This window comes from Diabrotica virgifera, chromosome 4 (assembly GCF_917563875.1).
Source record: "Diabrotica virgifera virgifera chromosome 4, PGI_DIABVI_V3a".
NCBI classification, from domain to species: Eukaryota; Metazoa; Arthropoda; class Insecta; order Coleoptera; family Chrysomelidae; genus Diabrotica; species Diabrotica virgifera.
The window spans coordinates 190,786,626-190,808,595 of record NC_065446.1 but is presented as its reverse complement, the minus strand read 5'-3'; the positions used below and the strand labels follow the sequence as shown (position 1 = coordinate 190,808,595).

Genomic DNA, 21,970 nt, shown 5'->3' with positions numbered 1-21,970 from the left:
CCCACCAGAATGAAAACAATGGGAACCTTCTCTGGTTACACCTCCGAGGCTTCTACAATTTGCAAGCCATACGGATGCCGAGACTAAGGAAGATGAGGGAATTTTACAATATATAATTCACGTCCCATCTGCTCAGCGCGGTAAAGTTCCAACGAGAATAGTTCCCTTTGTACTCCAAACAGAGTAAGTAAATCAAAAATGAATAACCATTTTCAATGTCGTTGCAACACGAAACTACAGCCGCGCGATATTCTAGTCCAATCAGAGAGTGCCGCAAGCACCCCTACCGGTTTCGAAACTTATTAGTCTCTCATCAGGAGGCACATATGCTGCTCTCCCTGATCCAACAAAAACAAACCCCGGCGTGCAGTCACGGATCGCAACGAACGAAATGGCATAGATGCCCTAGCGGCAACTGCTATCAAAAGTCTAAGTTTTCACTCTAATGGCATATAAAGCAACATAATGCTACTCTACATCCCACCAGAATGAAAACAATGGGAACCTTCTCTGGTTACACCTCCGAGGCTTCTACAATTTGCAAGCCATACGGATGCCGAGACTAAGGAAGATGAGGGAACTTTTACCCTTCATTAATATGCTTCATATATCATTTTGTGCAAGTTATTATTACCCATGCATGGACACTAAAAGCGATTTCCTAGTGCAACCCCTGTAGCCAAAAACAATAAATAAAATGGGGGGTTGAAAATTTTTTTTTTGTTTTTTGCTTTTTGATCCATATGGGCATATGCTTCATCAATAGTGCTTTTCAAAAATATATATGGTTATTGCAACATCCCTGCGCAAACCACCCCTATCCTTGAAAATATACTGCAGAAACTACCCCTATACCTTATCCAGCATGTTTTTACGATTTTCTCATTACCTATTCATTTTTTTAAACAAAACTTATACAAGGTTAAATACCACTATTTACTCTAAAAATTAGGTCCTATTCATTTTTTTCGTTTAAGCAACCGTTACGGCACAGTGGCGCCGTAAACCTCATATATGCTTTGACGGGCTCCAGTTCTTGTTTATTTTCTCGTCATCTGTTTGTTTTATTGATAAAGTACTTATGTAAAATAAAACAACACAGTGTAACCTACAAATCATGACCTATGCACATTTTACATTCTTTGCTCACCAAAGCTACAGTGGTGGCCCAAAATAATTTTTTTCATATTTTCGCCACCTACACGGATTTTATTGCGTTAATGCTACCTTAATAGCACAATATTCACCCCTAAGTGGTCGCTAAGCAGTGGCGGATCTAGGGAGGGGTGATGGGGGCAATCACCCCACCCCTCTCAAACCAAGTGATACAGTGTAACCTACAAATCATGACCTATGCACATTTTACATTTTTTGCTCACCAAAGCTACAGTGGTGGCCCAAAATAATTTTTTTCATATTTTCGCCACCTACACGGATTTTATTGCGTTAGTGCTACCTTAATAGCACAATATTCACCCCTAAGTGGTCGCTAAGCAGTGGCGGATCCAGGGAGGGGTGATGGGGGCAATCACCCCACCCCTCTCAAACCAAGTGATATTATATTTGAAGATTATAAAAATATTCATTTATTTTTATAGAAATACTTATATTATATTAATATTATTTTTATAAGAATGACTTTTTATGCTTTAGCGACAGTGGCGGATCCAGCATCGTTAAGAGGGGGTGCCAATTGGTTATATTTCTATAAAAATAAATGAATATTTTTATAATCTTTGAATATAATATCACTTGGTTTGAGAGGGGGGGAGGTGATCACCCCCATCACCCCTCCCTGGATCCGCCACTGCGTAGCGACCACCTAAGGGTAAATATTGTGCTGTTAAGGTAGCATTAATGCAATCAAATGCATGTAGGTGGCGAAAATATGCAAAAATTTATTTTGGGCCACCACTGTGGCTTTGGGGAGCAAAGAATGTAAAATGTGCATAAGTCATAATTTGTAGGTTACACTGTGTAGCTTTATTTTGCATGAGTACTTTATCAATAAAACGAATAGATGACGAAAAAAAAAATAAAAACTGGAGCCCGCCAAAGCATATATGAGGTTTACGGCGCCACTGTGCCGTAACGGTTGCTTATACGAAAAAATGAATAGGACATAATTTTTAGAGTAAATAGTGGTCTTTAACCTTGTATAAGTTTTGTTTAAAAAGAATACATAGGTAATGAGAAAATCGTAAAAACATGTTCGCCAAGGGATAGGGGTAGTTTCTGCAGTATATTTTCAAGGATAGGGGTGGTTTTCGCAGAGATGTTGCAATAACCATATATATTTTTGAAAAGCACTATTGATGAAGCATATGCCCATATGGATCAAAAAGCAAAAAACAAAAAAAAATTTCAACCCCCCAGTTTATTTATTTTTTTTTGCTACAGGGGTTGCACTAGGAAATTGCTTTTGGTGTCCATGCATGGGTAATAATAACGTCCACAAAATGATATATGAAGCATATTAATAAAGGGCATTGTGTGTGAAGGATTCCAAGAAAATCAATTTATTTATTAATTTCTCTTTTTTTTGGGGTGGTTCCGGGGAAAAAATGGGGGTGCATTATACAAATTTATAAATAGTACCAGTACATGGGTAATCGCTAAAAGTCTTTTTACTCTAGCATAAACGGTTCAGATGGTGAAAAAAGAGGTTTTTTAAAATGTAACACCCCGTAATTAAAAAAAGGGCAATTACCCTTAAGTGAAACCTATACCAAAAAATCAGTCAATTATTTGTGAATAATTGTCGCAGGATTTCTTCTTAATTTCCGTTACAGTTAGGGAAAAATATATTTCTTTTAAAAACATCTTTTTTAAAAACTTGTCAACTTTAGGGCGCCACCCCTACTAAACGGTGGATGATAGAGAGATGGTGTTGGAAATAAATCGTAGAAAATATAGTTCTCTTCATATTTCTATAAAAAAAAATTTTTGTAAAAGTTACAGGAAGGGCTACGTTCCGCAAAAACCACAAATTACCCCCTTTAAAGGGGTGAAAAGGGAGGTTCCGGGGCGAAATTTTTTCAGAAAAAGTTAGTCTTATAATAAGCACCTCTTGATATACCAGAAAAAAAATAAAACCGGACTTGTGTCCATTTTGCAAGGTTCAACCTTTGTTTCCTACAGTACTATGGAAATCAGAAAATCTCAAATAAACTAGATTTTATTTTTTTAGTAAACATGCTATTAGATGAATGAAAAACTGAAGTTACAGAACCACCAAAAAAGAGATAAACGTAATTGATTGGGGTTGGAAATTAAGCTAAGAACCGTTAGTGCCGATCCGATCAACAGATCTTGTTTATATCAGATATTTTATTAAAATAAACTATCTGCTCTTGCAAAACTGGTTGCACCGAGTACTTGTTAGTACAGAGATATAAATAGTTTATGGACTTCGATTATCAAAACCTCAATCTTTCTCTATTATCTATTTTGGAGTTTCTTTTTTTAATCTGTGTGTACTCTTTGCGTACGTTACGGATATGTTTTTTGTTAATAAAGTGGTTATTTAATTAACTATGTAAATTGTGTAAACAATTTTTGGAAATTATTTTACGATATTTTTAGGATGACTTTGTTGGCAATTATAGGAGTGGATCATATGCACTTGACTTTACAAAAACTTATAATAAATGGGTAACTGATAATTGTTACGTTTTTCATAAAAATACAAGTATTCCTAGATAAACCTCCTTTAATTTTATTTTAATAGTCTTGCTATCATACCAAAATGTATGAAATATCTTAATTTTTGTTTTTTTGCAATCTTAAAATTATAACTTTCAATGTGGTAAGATACAATTATTACAATATTGTAGAAAATTTCTGAAAATAATTTTGTTCTTTTTATCCTCTCTCTAATTTTGTTACATTTCATTTTTCGTTTATCTAGTAGCATGTTTATCAAGAAATAAATCCTAGTTTATTTGAGATTTTTTATTTTCAATTTAATATTATAAGCCAATAATTTGAATAGGATTAGTAATTAATTATAATTTGAATAGGATTTAGGAATAATTGAATAGGATTAGTAATATAATAATTACAGGGTGTAACAAAAATACAGGTCATAAATTTAATCGCATATTCTGGGACCAAAAATAGTTCGATTGAACCTAACTTACCTTAGTATAAATATGCACATAAAAAAAGTTACAGCCCTTTGAATTTACAAAATGAAAATCGATTTTGTCCAATATATAGAAAAGATTTTTTATTGAAAATAGACATGTGGTATTTTTATGGCAGGAGCATCTTACAAAAAAATTATAGTAAAATGTTGACACCCCATAAAAATTTTATGGGGGTTTTTGTTCCTTTAAACCCCCCCCCCCCCCCCAAACTTTTGTGTTCGTTCCAATTAAATTATTAATGTGGTACTATTAGTTAAATTATTAATGTGGTACTATTAGTTAAACACAATGTTTTTAAAACTTTTTTTGTCTCTTAGTACTTTTTCGAAAACTCAGTTTTTATTGAGATATTTTAAATATTCGTCAAATCCACCACATATTTGTATAATATGGTTAAGTACGATTATGAAGACTTGGTAATCGTATGAAAATTTATTATTTATAATTTACATTTTTAGGCATATTTTGAACCATATTAAAAAAGAAGCCACACCTTGATAAAAGGTGCCTTATCGAAAAAATACTAAGAGACAAAAAAGTTTTAGAAACATTGTGTTTAACTAATGGTACCGCAGTAATAGTTCAATTGGAACGTACACAAACATTTGGGGGGTGTAAAGGAACAAACCCCCATAAAATTTTTATGTAAACATATTAAAAAAGAAGCCGCAACTCGATAAAAACTGCCTTATCGAAAAAATACTAAGATGCAAAAAAGTTTTAAAAACAGTGAGTTTAACTAATGGTACCACAATAATAATTTAATTGGGTTGTACACAAAAGTTTGGGGGGTTTAAGGGAACAAAACCCCCATAAAATTTTTATGGGATGCAAAAATTTCACTATAATTTTTCTTTAAGATGTTCCTGTCATAGGAATGTTACATGTCCATTTTCAATAAAAAATCTCTAATAGTTTTCGATATATTGGAAAAAATCGATTTTCATTTTGTAACTTCAAAGGGCTATAACTTTTTTTATGTGCAGATTTGTATTAAGGTAAGTTAGGACCAATCGATCTATTTTTGGTCCCAGAATATGTGATTTAATTTATTACCTGTATTTTAGTATAACTAATATGTACGTTTTACAATAAAAGTTACATCAAATATTATTAAAAAAATTGAAAAAAAAATTGTTTAAAAAAATTTGATGGTGTATATAACAATTAGTTTATTTAAATAACGCATATTCGTAATGTACGTAAAAAATACATAATAATTAAAAAAATAAACAACGAAATAAATAATCGAGAACCAGAGATACAGCTCCTTCCCCCCTCTCATCGATATCTCATGTTTCAACGCCGGCCGATTTTAAGGACCACATTTTTAAGCTTTGTGGACGATTTCCTTGAAAGGAAATCTTTTGTATACTTGGTACGTTAAAACTTTGAAGTATGTTCTTTCAAGTGCGGATAATTTTATTTCTTAATTGTTATAAACAAATGCTGCCATGAATTAAAAAAAGAAGGGGGCTAACTTTGTCCCTAATTGTCGTAGGACAATTGTTTTTCTTTCTAAATATGTATAAAAATTTATTCTTTCTAAATATGGAGAAATAATTTTTCTACGGGTAACGGTTAAAAAGTTATTCTAATTGTTTATAAGCAAAAAATCCACATGTTTTTACAAAATAATTTTACACTATTTATAATTATTTTTTGTCATTTTTTTCAAATTAGGTTAATAGCATAAATTTTCTTCTTTCATAAACTGTCCTAAGTATTACTGTAACCTCATCGTTTTCTGACTTTTGCAAAAAAAAATTAATTTGGGATAAACAAATTAAATAACTTTTAAACTATTTAACCAATTGCTTTGAAATTTAGAATATAATTTAAGCACCCGAAGTCTCAGCATTCCGTGTAACAAGAAAGTTCTAACTTAATTTTTACATAAGTTATTAGTATGGTATAGTTAGACCCAAACCCAGACATCCAAAGTGAAAGTTATCCTCCAACACCAAATTGTTCTATATGGTCCACATAATGTTCAGAAAAAAGTCACACCATTTTGAGCGTCGGGTTTGGAGGGGAGAGGGGGGAGAATTCTGCAAATTCGTAGTTTTTACGTTTTTCGTCAATATTTCTAAAACTAAGCGGTTTAGCATGAACAACCTTCAGCACAAAATTGTTCTACATTAAATTTGAAATAAAAAAGGCCCTATGCATAACGCTTCTAAAATGAACGGTTCCAAAGTTACGGAGGTAGTATATTATAATTGGTCCAAAAAATGGCCTAACCCAGACATCCAAAGTAAAAATTTTCCTTCAACACCAAATTGTTCTATATGGTCCACATATTGTTCAGTAAAAAGTTACACCATTTTGAGCGTCCGGTTTGGGGGGAGATGGGGGAGAAGTCGGTAAATTAGTAGTTTTTTTTTAAGTTTTTCGTCAATATTTCTAAAACTATGCTTTAGCGTAAGGAATGTTCTATAGAAAAATATTCTACATAAAATTCAAAACAAAAAAGATTCCATACATAATTCTTATAAAATCAACGGCTTCAGAGTTACGGAGGGTGAAAAGTGGAGGTTTTCGATACTTTTTATATTTACCGATTTCTCCCCCCTCTCCCTTACAAACCCGACGCACAAAATGGTGTGACTTTTTCTGAACATTATGTGGACCATATAGAACAATTTGGTGTTGGAGGATAACTTTCACTTTGGATGTCTGGGTTTTTGGTATAGCTATATCATAAATATTGCCCAAAAAATATAAAAAGTATCGAAAACCTCGAGTTTTCACCCTCCGTAACTCTGGAACCGTTGATTTTATAACAATTATGTATAGAACATTTTTATTTCATGTAGAACATTTTTGTATATAACATTGTTTACGCTAAAGCATAGTTTTAAAAATATTGATGAAAAGCTTAAAAAACTACTAATTTACCGGCTTCTCTCCCATCTCCCTCCCAAACCGGACGCTCAAAATGGTGTAACTTTTTACTGAACAATATGTGGACCATGTAGAACATTTTGGTGTTGGAGGAAAACTTTTACTTTGGATGTTTGGGTTAGGCTATACTATACTACCTCCGTAACTTTGGAACCATTCATTTTAGAAAGATTATGCATAGGGCCCAAACCCGACGCTCAAAATGGTGTGACTTTTTTCTTAACATTATGTGGACCATATAGAACAATTTGGTGTTGAAGGATAACTTTCACTTTGGATGTCTGGGTTATGCCATCTTTTGGATCAACTATACTATACTATATGAACATTTATAAAATCTCAAAATTTATGACTTATTTTGCAATTTTCTAAGCAACAAATAAGGATAGACATATGCAGCGAACGCCATATTGAAGTTATTTATATGATTTATCAGCTTCTTACTCTCAAATTTGTTTAGAATGCTTCTCTTTTTAGTAATAGACGAAAAAAGCGAAAATTTAGCGTTTTTTGATCTTCATTTGTTTATAGCTATGTATATCATCAAAATCGGCTGCAGGAAACATATAGGTTATGATTATAGATGTCCACACTACTCAAAAAATTTGGTTTCGGCCTGGAGGGGGATGTGTCACGAGAAAAATCTTAATTCTCTGGACTAATTATCGCTTAGCTCATTCTGCAAACTTTCACATGCGTGCCTTAAACGTGTACTTTTAACACTTATATCATAAATAACTATTATGATATAAGTGTTAAAAGTACAATTTTAAGGCACGCATGAGCGAAGCGAATTCTGCAATTCACATGAGTGCCTTAAAAATGTACATTTTAACACGTATATCATACAATATTTTTCCTACAAACGTTATAAATTTATAAAATACAATATTTTTGTTAACTGCTGAAACCATGAAACCTATGACCCGTAAACGGTAGAACTGGTTGTCTACACTCGAGGAGAATGTCTAAAAATTCTTAGCGAAAATATTATACCGTTACATAAACTTGTTTTTTCTACAAACGTGTTAAAAATGCAATAATACAGTTTAAATTAAATTTTAAAAAACCTTTTAAACCACCTTTTTCAAATTGCGCAAGTTGTACTATTAACATTAATGTTAATAAATGAAATATAAATATTTTGACGTTTCACAATTTGACAATTCACTGATAACTGCAGTGCCCTAAAAGTTTTAAAGCACTAGTGCTTTAAAGTAGAATTTTTAACGCTCATATGGAGTGCTAAAAATTGAATTTTTAACACGGTTGTAGAAAAAATAAAGTAAAGATATTTAAGATTATTTCATTCGTAGGAGATTCTGACCAATAGAAAGCTACAGAAATCTAAATTAAACTGATAATTTTTGATAATTTTCCGTCGTCAAGTATATTACGTCAGATGCCCTTCGTTGCTACGAAAAAATACATTCAGTGACATTAATGACAATGAATGTTTTAAAAATTATAAAAGTGATGACTTTCAACCGTCAAATTAATATTTATAACAACTGTGTGTTTAATTGTATTAATTTGTAATTACATAAATAAAATTTTACAAATAAAATACAATAAAATTTTGGTTTTGAACGGTTTTATTCATGAAATAATCGCAACAAATTGCACTCGATCTCTAAAATTAATATATAATTTTAGAGCTCTTGTGCAATTACTACTGATAATTATATCGCACACCAAGTTCAATTGTGCCACAACTGCAAAAAATTCGAATTTTGGGTTAAGGCTGTAAAATATTGCCTATACCCATCTAATGCAATACAGCCTGAACTAAAATATTGTTTTGGATAAGTATAAAGTAAGTTACTTCGGTATTTCACTGTAGGGTTTTTGGAGGTTTTGAAAATGCAATATGGTCATAACTGGGAGATGTGGCGATAATATACACTGCCACAATACAACCGATGTAATTCAATACGTTCAATACGGCCACAACTGCAAAAATCAAGAGAGATGTGGCGATAATATACACTGCCACAATACAACCGATATAATTCAATACGGCCACAACTGCAAAAATCAATTGATTTTTTCATTATTTTGCCGCCGTATCTCCTAGGTATCGTTTTATAAATGACTTTCTTCACAATGCAATATCGCCATAACTATCAAAATAATAATTACGTTTTATTTTTAATAACTTGTAATAAGATACAGCCAATAAGTGTTTAATTTGCTACCTAAATTGTAATTTTGAAGCCAGTCATTCTCAAAATAAATTATTTACAGGGCATAACGCGTTTACTACAGAACGTTCTGCTCATTTCTCGAGAATATTGTGTTTTGCACTTGTGGCACTATTGAACTAGGTGTGCGATATACAGTTTAAAACAAATAAAATAAAATATAATTCCGTCTTCTGCAAAGGAAAAACAATATTAAACTTTATTACAGTCATCCGAACATAATAGTATCTAATATTAAAATGATCCGTTAAACAATACAATATAATACAATAACAACCTCGCTACGTTAAATCAACATAGCCATATATTCCGATCCGGAGATACCGCATTTCACTTCAATGCGGCACGGCTGAACGGCGACACGCAATCAGTCGTTTCTCGCTACTACCGCCCACTGCGATAACGGTTATGGCAAGACTCCACGTCACTACTCTGGCGTCCACCTAGGCATAGTTCCACCTCACATACGGTGCATCTCTGCCAATCGAGCTATTGCTAGTTCAACACGCTAGCAACGACTAATTTTCTCATTCTCCTGACTCGCCTTAAATATACTCTCGATGCCACTACTCCTTTGGTTTTCCCCAGCGGTGGTATGCGCTAACACGGATGCTCCAACGGTCGTCTCTGGTCGACTGGCCCATCGCTCGCTCTGGCATCATATCGTTACAGGTTGTAGAAATAAAATTCAGACTTACTCACAATTCAGACTTATTGAACCATAGGACCACCGATTTCGGACACTACAATTTACTGTCCATCTTCAGATCTCCGGTACGGTCAATTTAAAAGGATGCTGATTCAAGGAAACTAGTTAAACAGATGCACACTAAACGTGTTTTCGGTTTTTCTTTTCTTTAGTAGTAATGGCAGATCATTCTATCTTTGAAATGAGTGTCGATAACGATTCAAGTAAACTGTTTACCCAGGTATGAAAATACAAAACGGGCGACGCTTAGGAAAATATTCCACCAAGGTATCTCAGTTTACCCATCTGAATCGTCATCATTTTTTACTCTGATAACGAGTATAGTGTAAAATAAAATAAAAAACGGTTTCGATTTGATTTAAATCGAGTCTCTTGCCATCCCCTGAGACGTGTTTCTAGGTTTACTCGTTATCAGAGAGGCTTTGCAAGAAGACTTTTTGTAGGGTAGACTTTGATAACCGGTAAACCTAGAAACGTGCCAGGGGATGGCAAGAAACTTGATTTGAATTAAAACGAAACCATTTATTTTTATTTTATTCTATCTTTATTTGTTTTAGAATCCGCTATCCATTACCGCTGGAGTATTGTGGTCCACCAGATCCTCTGGTTCTTCAATCAACGATACGCAGATTAGAAGTCGAATTAGCGAAAAGCAATGAGAAACTCGCCTTAAAGTCAAATAGTAACGACTCTAAAAAGATCTATTTTTTACAGAAGAGGTAAGACTTGGCAAATAACTCGAAAAGTTGCTTAGAATTAGTCAGTTTATCCATTTCCGGACTTATGGGTGGTTATTTTGTTGAAAAATGAACATATTCACTTGCAAATAACTCGAAAAGTATTGATTTGGTGAAAAAACTTAATAGAACAAAAGTTGCTTAAAATTAGTCAGTTTATCTATTTCGGAACTTATCTTGAACATATATTTTTCATCCCCGAGACGGGGTGAAACTCACCCCCAGGGAAAAATCACACATCGGCACAAAATCACTTTTTTTCTTTGATTATTTATTATCTATGTTTATGCCACATTTCATGTCAATCCAAGCGGTTCTTTAAAATTTAGAGGCTTTACAATAATTTACCGTTAAAGAACGTACAAGGAATGTCTAAAGAAAATATATACAATATTCCAGGTGGGTCGGTCAAGTAGTTTTTGAGTTACTATGTCTACAGCCTTTGAAAAAAGCAGCTTTGAGGAAAAAGCGTTTAAAGTGTTGTCAACTTGTTTTCAATTTCTTTTTTGTTTGTCAAATTGTAAAATAATGCACACCAGAATATATTTTTGAATCGCGGAGTAATTTACAAAAGAAAATGAGAACAGCTGTTGACCGTTGTTCATAACGTTCAAGCGTGCTGAAGAGAACTTGCTGCAAAGCGAGTCGAAGATAGGGATATTCAACACTTTCTCCCTACTTCCCTACCTTTGACGCGCTTTGCAGCAACTTCGCACCAGCGCGCTTGAGCGTAGTGAGAAACGGTCAACAGCTGTTCTCATTTTTTTTTTTGTAAATTACCCCGCGATTCAAAAACATATTTCGGTGTGCATCACTTTACGATTTGACAGACAAAAAAGAAATTGAAAATAAAAGTTGACAAAACTTTAAACGCGATTTTCTCAAAACTGCTTTTTTCAAAGTCTGTGGACATTGTAACTCAAAAACTACTTGACCAACTCACCTGGAATTTTGTATATATTTTCTTTAGACATTCTTTGAGGTAACACTGTCGAGATATTTGTTGTTTTATGCTTATTTTTTGTTTAACAATAATAAATATGTTGATTGTCACCTTTTTTGCAAAAATCGTTGTTTTGACTTCTGAGTGATAGCAAACAGTCAAAATTTGATAAAAGCAAAAAACCCGACAGCGTTAGCTCGAGAAACTCATGAGCTAATAAAATCTTTTTGAATTTTTTGTTTACCGTGATCCAACGATGAGTTCTAATGTCCACCGCAAAATTCGTTGTTTCTTGAGGTGTCCTTAAAAATTTGACACCATTGGCTTATTTTTCAATATTTTTCCTTGAATTTTTTCTTGAATAATCTATGAATTGTACTGAATATGCCTATGTAATTTAAAAAATATTCTACCATACTTTCAAAAAATAACAATGAGCTTGAAATATTGATTTCAACCCCTACGGCCCCCCTTATGGATAGCTATGACACGATTTTGATAGGCAACCCATGCTAGAAATGTTTGTCTATGTATGAAATTTAATAAAAAAATGTTTCATCCGGCAAGCAGATGGGTACAGATCGACCTATATTCGGATCCCGTACTATTGGTACTTCATTATTTCTCAGTAAGTGGCTTTAATATGATATTTTTCTAACGTTCACTGAGTTGAAAAGTTCTCGTTCCTTGCCTATTCTTGCAGCACTTCTTCGTTTGAGGTATGCGAAGTCCATGAAATCTTGAGGACCCTCCGGTATATTCACATTTCGAAGGCCTCCAATCTACTTAAAGTTGATGCTTTAAGGGTCCACGTTATAACTGCAGAGAGACCAGACGTAGCATTTTGAGAAACAGTCGAGTTTCAAGTTTTGTTCGAGAATTACAAAATAGCTTTTACCATGATGAGTGGGTTAAGTCAGGTGAAACGGAGCTCAATACGTGAGCGAGAAAGAATACAACATCCTTCAAATTAATGTTTTTGAGTCTCTGCGTTGTCACCATCCTGAGAAATCATATAAATGAGCAATTTATTGTTATACAAGACTTTACGTTTTGGATAAAATTTTATTCCAATTTTAATCCATCGTAATCCATGTAATAAAGGTGTGAAGGTTGTCGTAGGAAGGTGATTTGGTTATTCTCATCACTTGATTTAAGATCTTATTCATTTGGGTGGTCTGCTCCATTGTTAAATATGAGTAAAGCTTGTCTTACCTTTAATTTTGGGTTTTTACGCTTACTTATAACATTTTTAACTACAATATTCTCACTTAAAACAGCAACTATGTTCACATGTGCACCTGATAAGTTTTCAAGTTAGGCTATTTGACGTGACGGAGCTCATACTCTAAGTTAGAAGTATCATGAAGGCGCGGATGGAAGGTGGACGTATCGGTTTATTAAAGTGTCGGATTACTGAGACTCTACTACCCAGAGTTGGAATAAAGTATCATCACCATCATCATCAACAGCTAGGTACTCCATCCTTCGTAGGAGGATGTCAGCCTCCCTTAGGTGTTATCTTCACTTCACTTATCTTCACTGTTATCTTTCAGAATTGATGAACTAACAGAAGAAAATTTGGAATTGACGCAGGAGATACGACGTTTGACTGCGCAAATAGAAAAAAAGCCAAAAGTATCATCACTACAAAAAGCAGTTAGTACGTTGGAAAAATGTGTCATTAGTGAACGTAATTCACATCACGAACTAGTTGAAAAATTAAAAAACGATAAGGTACAATTACAACTGGAACTAGCTAAAACAAAACAATCGGAAAAAGATCTAAAAGCCAAATTAAACAAATCGAATCAAACATCGAAGTAAGTATTTTTCGTTCGTCCCAACTTGGGTAAACTCAAACAAAACATTAGATTAAATTGAATTGTTTATATTTTTGGTATCGTATCCCAGTATTATAATATACAGGGTGATTGATTAGTGGGGTAAAGCTCCGTAGATCCGTTATAGTAATAGATAGCGATAAAAGTTAATAACAAAAATTACGGCAATGGTTTGTTGATGCCACATTTTTTTATTTATTGTCAAATTTTTTAAAAATTATTTAAAACGTAACGATTTTAACGTGAATTAAAACGCAAGTATATTATTTTCTCAGTAATTTTAAATAGACCACCCTGTATTTTATATCACTATTGAAAAGTACCATTACTGTACTTTAATTTGTATACAACATTCCCTATGTCTAAATTTATTAGTTTTCGAGATATTTTCATTTTTCAATGGACCACCAGCGTGGCCACCCAGATTACCAGAATTTAATAAACTGGACTGATTTTTTTGGGGTTACTTTAAGAATAAAGGTTATAAAATGCCTCCAAAAACAAGATATGAGATTAAAAATAGAATACAAAGTGTATTTCGAAGTGTTAATTTACAAATGATTCGTAGTGTAAGTAACTCATTCAATGACCGTTTTTGGCATGCATAAATGTGTTAGGAGGTCATTTTGAACAACTTATGTAATTAAATATTTAAAATATTTTTTTGTAAAATTTTTTACTGATAAATTAGTTTTCGTTCTTGACGTTCATTATTGTTACATTGTTACATTTACCTAGAAAAGTAGTTTTTAATTGTTTTCACAAAATGCTGTATTTTGTGTTTGTGATTTTTTGTAAAATTTGTAACTAATAAATTATTTTTCTTACATTATTTGTTACACCTACTTACAAAAGTAGTTTTTAATTGTTTCAAAATGTTGTATGGTTGTGTTATTTTTTGTAAAATTTATTACTAATAAATTATTTGTCTTTTTTTTATTTACTACATTGTTACATTTATTACCACATTGATAATCGGTAATCGTAAATTGTCAGTTTTAGACAATCCAGTCATGACTTACTTAAAATTTGGAAAGATTTAAACCCGTAATTAATAATTTGCTCTGAAAAATGAAAATATCTCGAAAACTAATAAATTTAGACATAGGGAATGTTATATAAAAATTAAAGTACGGTAATGGTACTTTTCGATAGTGATATAAAATACATGGTGTTCTATTTAAAATTAATGAGAAAATAATGTACTTGCATTTTGACTGACCCTGCATTCAATATAAAGAAAATTAGCAATATCAATCATTTATGAAAATTTTGACAATAAATAAAAAAATATGTCATGAATAATCCATTGCTTTTGTGCTTATTTTTATTTATACAGGGAGTTGAACTTGTTACGATTTTCATATAAAATTGGTTATAACTTTGTAAATACCATGTATAACAAAACAAACCTTTATATTTTTGTAATGGAGAAGTTAAGAAGATTTCGAATATAAAATAATACATGGTGTTCCATTTAAAAAAAAAACATAAGTTTGGTCTGCCACTATGTTATCGAACACCCTGTAACATTCTAATTATTTTTGAACTGTAAAGCTCAAAGTTGGCTACAATTTTTGTTATTAACTTTTATTGTTATCTATTACTATAACGGATCTACCGAGCTTTACCCCACTAATCAATCACCCTGTATATTTATTTTGTATATAGGTACCTATTTGTTATTATAACATTATTTTGTTATTATAACCAGAGAACAACATACCACTTATATTACAAAAAAGACAAAATTATATTATAGCTCCAGAAACAAGGACCACGATCAATGTCATCAAAAGCCTATCCGGATTTTTGATGGCATTTGAAATGTGGGTCTACAGTACAATGTTGCGCGTATCATGCAGCGAACATATTGTACAAATAATTCAATACTATAGTTGATCTTTTAACCAAGAGGAGTAAACTAAAAAGACAGATTTACACCCAAGAAAGTTACCAGAAGTCATCAAATTCATCTTCTTTTTTCGTTGATCATATCAGCTTTCGATGATAATCCATACATAGTAGGTATATTATACTAACACATCGCTAAAGAGTTCTAAAAATAACTGTTTTTATATAAAAGTAGACTAAAAATCTAAAAATTAAAGGAATACCTAATGCAGAAAACGCAAAAAATCGCTGATATAGTCGGTTCGCTAAACTCAGACACAACTGGCTAGTGATTTTAGAAGGTATTTTTTTTTTGTTTTTGGCCAATTTTGCTAAAAGTGACAAAATTACTAACTACCTATTTAGTAATTATTAACTATTTAGTAATTATTTTTTTGCTAATTATACCAAATTGGCAAAATTACTTACTAAAATCACTAGCCAATTGTGTCTGAGTTTAGCGAACCGACTATATATGCTTCTTTTCATGAGTATTTTTCAGTGCGTCACAAATGATAAAAAAAAGGTAAGTCCGTGATAATATACATTTTTATAACATTTATTCTAACCTGACATTTTAGTTATATCTGACAGTTGTCAAATTTTACTTGCAATTTCTTATAAAAACAAATCAATTGTGTTTATTGAGTTTATAAAATGGTATTTTCTTTTATTTGTATAGTCTTATAAATTGTACAGATTATATTCGTAGATATATTATATAATTAGTAAATAATTTTTTCGATTATAGCGCCATCTATTGACAACTAGAATAAATGTTATAAATGTCACCGACGAAATGTAATCACCGACGTGCGTTTTTTTCTTTCACATACAATTTAATGCGTTAGAAAGAAATCTAAAAACTGTGACGCACTGAAAGATCCTCATGAGAAAAAGCATACCTACATAATTAACCTATAAAATGACAGAAGTGCCAAAATTTCGTAAATGTCATTTGTGTCAAAATTTAATAACAGTGGAGTAAACTTGCCTGCGGTTGAACCAATTAGAAACAAGCATTACGGCGCGGTAAATTTGAATCACTCCTCTTGGTTAAAAAACAAACAATAGAAGAACTTAACATAAAACTAGACTCAGAACAACTCTCGACCAAAATGTACCTACCTACTAAGATATTTTGGACACATAACAAGAAGAAGACATGACATGGAACAAACGATAGTTGAGGACAATGTAGCGGGCATAAGGTCCATAGGAAGATCTCCAGCACGATGGTCGGGCCAAATAAAGGAGATGACTGGTTGCTATTTCTCCGAAGCAAACCAACACGCAAAGGGAAGAGATAATTAGACAGAAATAGTCAGACGAATTACCTGACGCCACTACATCAGTATAAAGGAAAAATGCTACCGGAAAAGGAAGCCAAGAATTTATAAAGCGTGTAAGACGAATATTGACGTATGCCTTAGAAACAAAAGCCGACACAGCCATAATAGAAAAGTTAATGCAAACGGAGCATAAGAGTACCTACTGAGAAGAATTAGGTACAGGAAATACGCTGAGAGATCGTAAGATGAGTAAAAACATTAGAAGAAAATGTAACGTACAGTGTATAAACTAATGGACACTAAACAGAAAAAGAATGGAACAACCCCGTGCTCACAACGGTGGAGACTAGCAAGTATCGAATGACCGCCGAAAATATGGAGTAACAACCTTCCATGGAGGTATCAAACCAATAATTAATGTTTTATTAACTTCTTCTTCTTCACTCCCACATAACAATGATGTTCGCATCATGTTCAAAGCATATACTAGCAACATTCGACGGAGTACATTCTTTTTAGTATATGCGTAGTACAAGCATAGCATGTACCATAAAAAACATTCTAAATTTCATGTTCTTTGCATATACTTCAAAGAATATTCTCGTGCCGAATATACTGAGCACATTTGTGTACGTAGTATCTCGGAATATTCGTAAAAGTATATTCTTGGAATGTGTTTAACACATACTTGTAAGTACCTATGTAATTTTAAAATATCTTAAAAAGAATATGTATGGTACCTACATTCCATGTCAAATCACTCAGGCAAAAAATTTTGGATCTCCGATTTGTGTGAAAATTAGTATATAGCTTCTGCGCGACGTAAAAATAACATATTTAATGTCAAAAAATCTTCTTCTTTTTTTTCTCAAAATGTTATTATATGCGATTTTACAGTGATTTGGTGTTTATTTAAACAAATTTGCATTTTCTGTCGCAAATTATCAATGAAAAACATAATATTTTAATAGAAGGGATTCAAAAATGTCATTATATGTCATTATAACAAGTTATTTTGATTCAAAACAAGGTTTTGATCAACTTTTATAGTGTAAAAAACGTTAAAATGTCGTTTTTTACATTTTTCTTCATTCCCAAAATACATCATCGATTTGGCTTAAAATTTGCCCACAGATAGCCAAAACATAGGACTTTAAGTGGTTAGAAGGATTTGAATTATATTATAATACCAAAAAAGTTTCATGCAGTAATACCAGACTTAAAAGTATATTAGTCCAGTCGGAATAGCATTTGACCTTGCATGCCGAGCTGCCCAAAATTTTATTTTTCTAATCTTGAAGGGAGTCAATAGTATTCGAAATTTAAAATCACGAATGAATTCCTCCGTTACGTTAGCCGCCATCTTGATTTTAAAGGAAAACCTGTTTTGCTCAATATCTCCACCATTTTTAACTTTTCAACAAAAATGGTAGAAACTGAAATTGTTCCAAATAAATCGTATTTACAATTATTACAATTTCTTTTTAATAATTTTTGTCGTGAGGTCGATATTTTCGTGTTAATTTTAGTTACAGTAGACGCCTATATTTTTTACTATGATATTGCATGTAACTTCTTTGGTATTGTAATATAATGCAAATCCTTCTCACCACTTAAAGTCCTATGTTTTGGCTATCTGTGGGTAAATTTTTAGCCTAATCGATTATGATATATTTTGGAAATCGAGAAAAATGTAAAAAAAACGGTATTTTAACGTTTTCTACACTATAAAATTTAGTAAAAAACTGTTTTGAATCAAAGTAACTTGTTATAATGCTATATAATCACATTTTTGAGTCCCTTCTATTAAAATATTATGCTTTCCATTGATACTTTACGATAGAAATGCAAATTTGTTTAAATAAACACCAAATCACTGTAAAATCGCAAAAAATAACATTTTGAGAAAAAAAGATGTTTTGACCTTAAATATCTTATTTTTACGTCCCTCAGAAGCTATATACAAATTTTCAGACAAATCGGAGATCCAAAATTTTTTTGTTCCAAAATTGAGTGATTTAAAATGGAATCACCCGTATATAAAGGAAGAATAATGTTAACCTTACATATTATCAATTTCGTTATTTTTAGAATAATTATTAAAATTTATTTATGTGGCTGTGTTAGGATGAAGACGAACGACAAAGTATACTAGGAACATACATATACATATAATCCCTTTATTTTGTTTGCGGTGCTTGAAAATATTAAATTCATTTTGGTAACTCAATGTTACTTAATAGTATAAGTACAAGTACATAATATATAAATTTTAGTTAAAATTTAGTTCAGCTAAATATTATACAGAGAGAGTCTGTAAAGTGGAATAAATTCAATATCTCAAATACTAATTGTTTTTTTGGAAAATGCTCAGACCCGTCGATTAGTATTTCAAATTGTCCTTTTTGGCATTCAATAAAAATGTATACAGGGTGTCCCAATTTAGAGATATGACGTCATCGTCGATTTTATTAAATGGCAACACTGTCATTTTGATAGCTAATTTGATAGGGTTTGTAAAGTTATACATAACTGCAAAATATCAAATTTTTATTCTCTACCATTTACAAGATAATAGAAAATAACAAAGTTATATCTGTAATTTGGAATATATTCAATAATTAAAATACTAACTGTTTTTTTGAAAAATGCTCAGACCCGTCGATTAGTATATCAAATTGTCATTTTTGACATATAATAATAATGTATACAGGGTGTCCCAATTTAGAGATATGACGTCATCGTTGATTTTCTTAAATGCCAACACTATCATTTTGATAGCTATTTTGATAGCGTGTGTAAAGTTATACACATCTGAAAAATTTCAAAATTTTATTCCCTACCATTTACAAGATAATAAAAAATAACAAAGTTATGAAGAACAAGAAGTAATCAAATAATAATTGAATTTATTTATTTCAATTAAGCAAATGCTCATAACGTTGCCCATTGACAATTTGACAATAATTGAGGGCAACATTATGAGTTTTTGCTTAATTTATTGAAATAATTAAATTCAATTATTAGTTGATTACTTCTTTTTCATAACTTTGTTATTTTTTATTATCATCTAAATGGTAGAGAATACAAATTTGAAATTTTGCAGTTGTGTATAACTTTACACACCCTATCAAAATAGCTATCAAAATGACAGTGTTGCCATTTAAGAAAATCAACGATGTCATATCTCTAAATTGGGACACCCTGTATACATTATTATTATATGTCAAAAAGGACAATTTGATATACTAATCGACGGGTCTGAGCATTTTTCAAAAAAACAGTTAGTATTTTAATTATTGAATATATTCCAAATTACAGATATAACTTTGTTATTTTCTATTATCTTGTAAATGGTAGAGAATAAAAATTTGATATTTTGCAGTTATGTATAACTTTACAAACCCTATCAAATTAGCTATCAAAATGACAGTGTTGCCATTTAAGAAAATCGACGATGACGTCATATCTCTAAATTGGGACACCCTGTATACATTATTATTGAATGTCAAAAAGGACAATTTGAAATACTAATCGACGGGTCTGAGCATTTTCCAAAAAAACAATTAGTATTTGAGATATTGAATTTATTCCACTTTACAGACTCTCTCTGTATAATATTTATATTTAGGTATTATATTTATATATTCAGCATGTTTATTTTGATATGCACATAATACCTAAATATAATGTTCCTATATAATATTTATATATCTAAAATTTATATGTACCTACTTACTTTTTAAGTAATATTGTAAAATTTACCTACAAACTACATTCTCGTATGCAATTTGAGTATGTAAATATGATAATTGGTAGAACCTAGGATGAGAGTAGGTGATGCTGAAAACTTACTTCTGAGCAATATAGCACTTGCTTGGAATATTCTTAAAAGTATATTCTTCGATTATACTAAATAGATGTGCGGTAGTATATGCTAAGTATATAAATAGAAGGTTTATAGCACTTCCTTGGAATATTCTAAAACGTATATTCTTGGTATATACTAAAAAGAAGTGCGGTAGTACATTCTAAGTATATAAATAGAACGTTTAAGTACTGTAATGCTCTGCACATTCGTAATGGTAATTACGCATATTCTCAGAATATACTTTTTCTGAAAAGTATGTTCTATGAATCTAGTAAGAACATGACACTGTTATGTGGGCTGTACCATGTCCTTTCAGAACGTTGGTTACCATCATACATAGCTATCTTAATTTTATTCACTGCTATCCTAAAATATGCTTGTATCAATACCATACTAATCTCGCAAGCTCTTCAATCATGAAGTCTTTATTCGGCCTGGACTTCGTTTACCTGCTATTTTCCCTTGCATGATATTTTGTAGCAACCTATATTTGGGACCTCTCCTTATATGTCCGAAGTACTGAAGCTTTCTCTTTTTGATGCTTTTTATAATGTCAGTTGTCTTGCCGAGACTTTCTAGTATGGGCTATTCCACGAATATACGGCTGTCTTGGATTATCGCGACAACGAATATTTTAGTGTGCAACATAAGAAGTGCGAAAGTAAATGGCTCTAATACTTGTTCCAATAAACAACAATGTATTCTGCAATTTACGTTCGTTCTTCATAATTTGCACAGTAAAATATTATTTGTCGAGATAATTCACAACAGTCGTATGTTCGTGGAATAGGGTATATTGTGGAGTTTCGAGTCTTCCCCATCCAAGAAACTTTAAAATTCTTCTATAGCACCACATTTCGAATGCCTCAAGGCGATTTAGATCAACTCATAAATGTGGATACTTTTGTATGTAAAAAAGTAGTTTTTGATTTATATTGATATCAAACGTTTATCGTTTAAGGTTATATATAGGAGAACAATTAAAATTGGCTTCAACCAATAAATCATCCCATTCAAGTATTAAGACAGTGTATAAAAGAAATCAATATCCTTTTAATAGATTTGAATTTCAAAGAGGGAGAGCTAGACAATCTGAAAATTTTATTAAACCAACCAATAGTTGGAACCAGTCAAGGTAAGTACCCTAGTACATATTTAGTAATTATACCAATTGGTATTAAGGGTTATATTTATACACTGTGTCCGTAAAGTAAGGAACAAATTCTTTTTTAGCTAAACAGAGCATTTTAAGAAATAATCCTGAAACACGTCGATTTTTGATTTTAATTTACCGTATTTTAAAATAATATTCTAATATACAGGGTGAATTACTTTCGAGTAATGACGTCACCGTCATTTTTTTTAAATGGAACACCCCCATTTTGTTTCAATTTTCGGATTACTCTAGCTGAGCTGATT

The 21,970-nt window shown here is 31.8% G+C and overlaps 1 protein-coding gene across 1 annotated transcript in view; it reads left to right on the top strand.

Annotated features, from left to right (window-relative positions):
* LOC126884047 (centrosomal protein CCDC61-like) overlaps positions 1 to 21,970 on the top strand; it is a 55,742-nt gene that overhangs the window by 31,011 nt on the left and 2,761 nt on the right. The window contains exons 4-6 of the mRNA XM_050649835.1: positions 10,529 to 10,690; positions 13,208 to 13,474; positions 21,513 to 21,686. Coding sequence (XP_050505792.1) covers positions 10,529 to 10,690; positions 13,208 to 13,474; positions 21,513 to 21,686 — 603 coding nt within the window. The remainder of the gene's footprint in view (positions 1 to 10,528; positions 10,691 to 13,207; positions 13,475 to 21,512; positions 21,687 to 21,970) is intronic.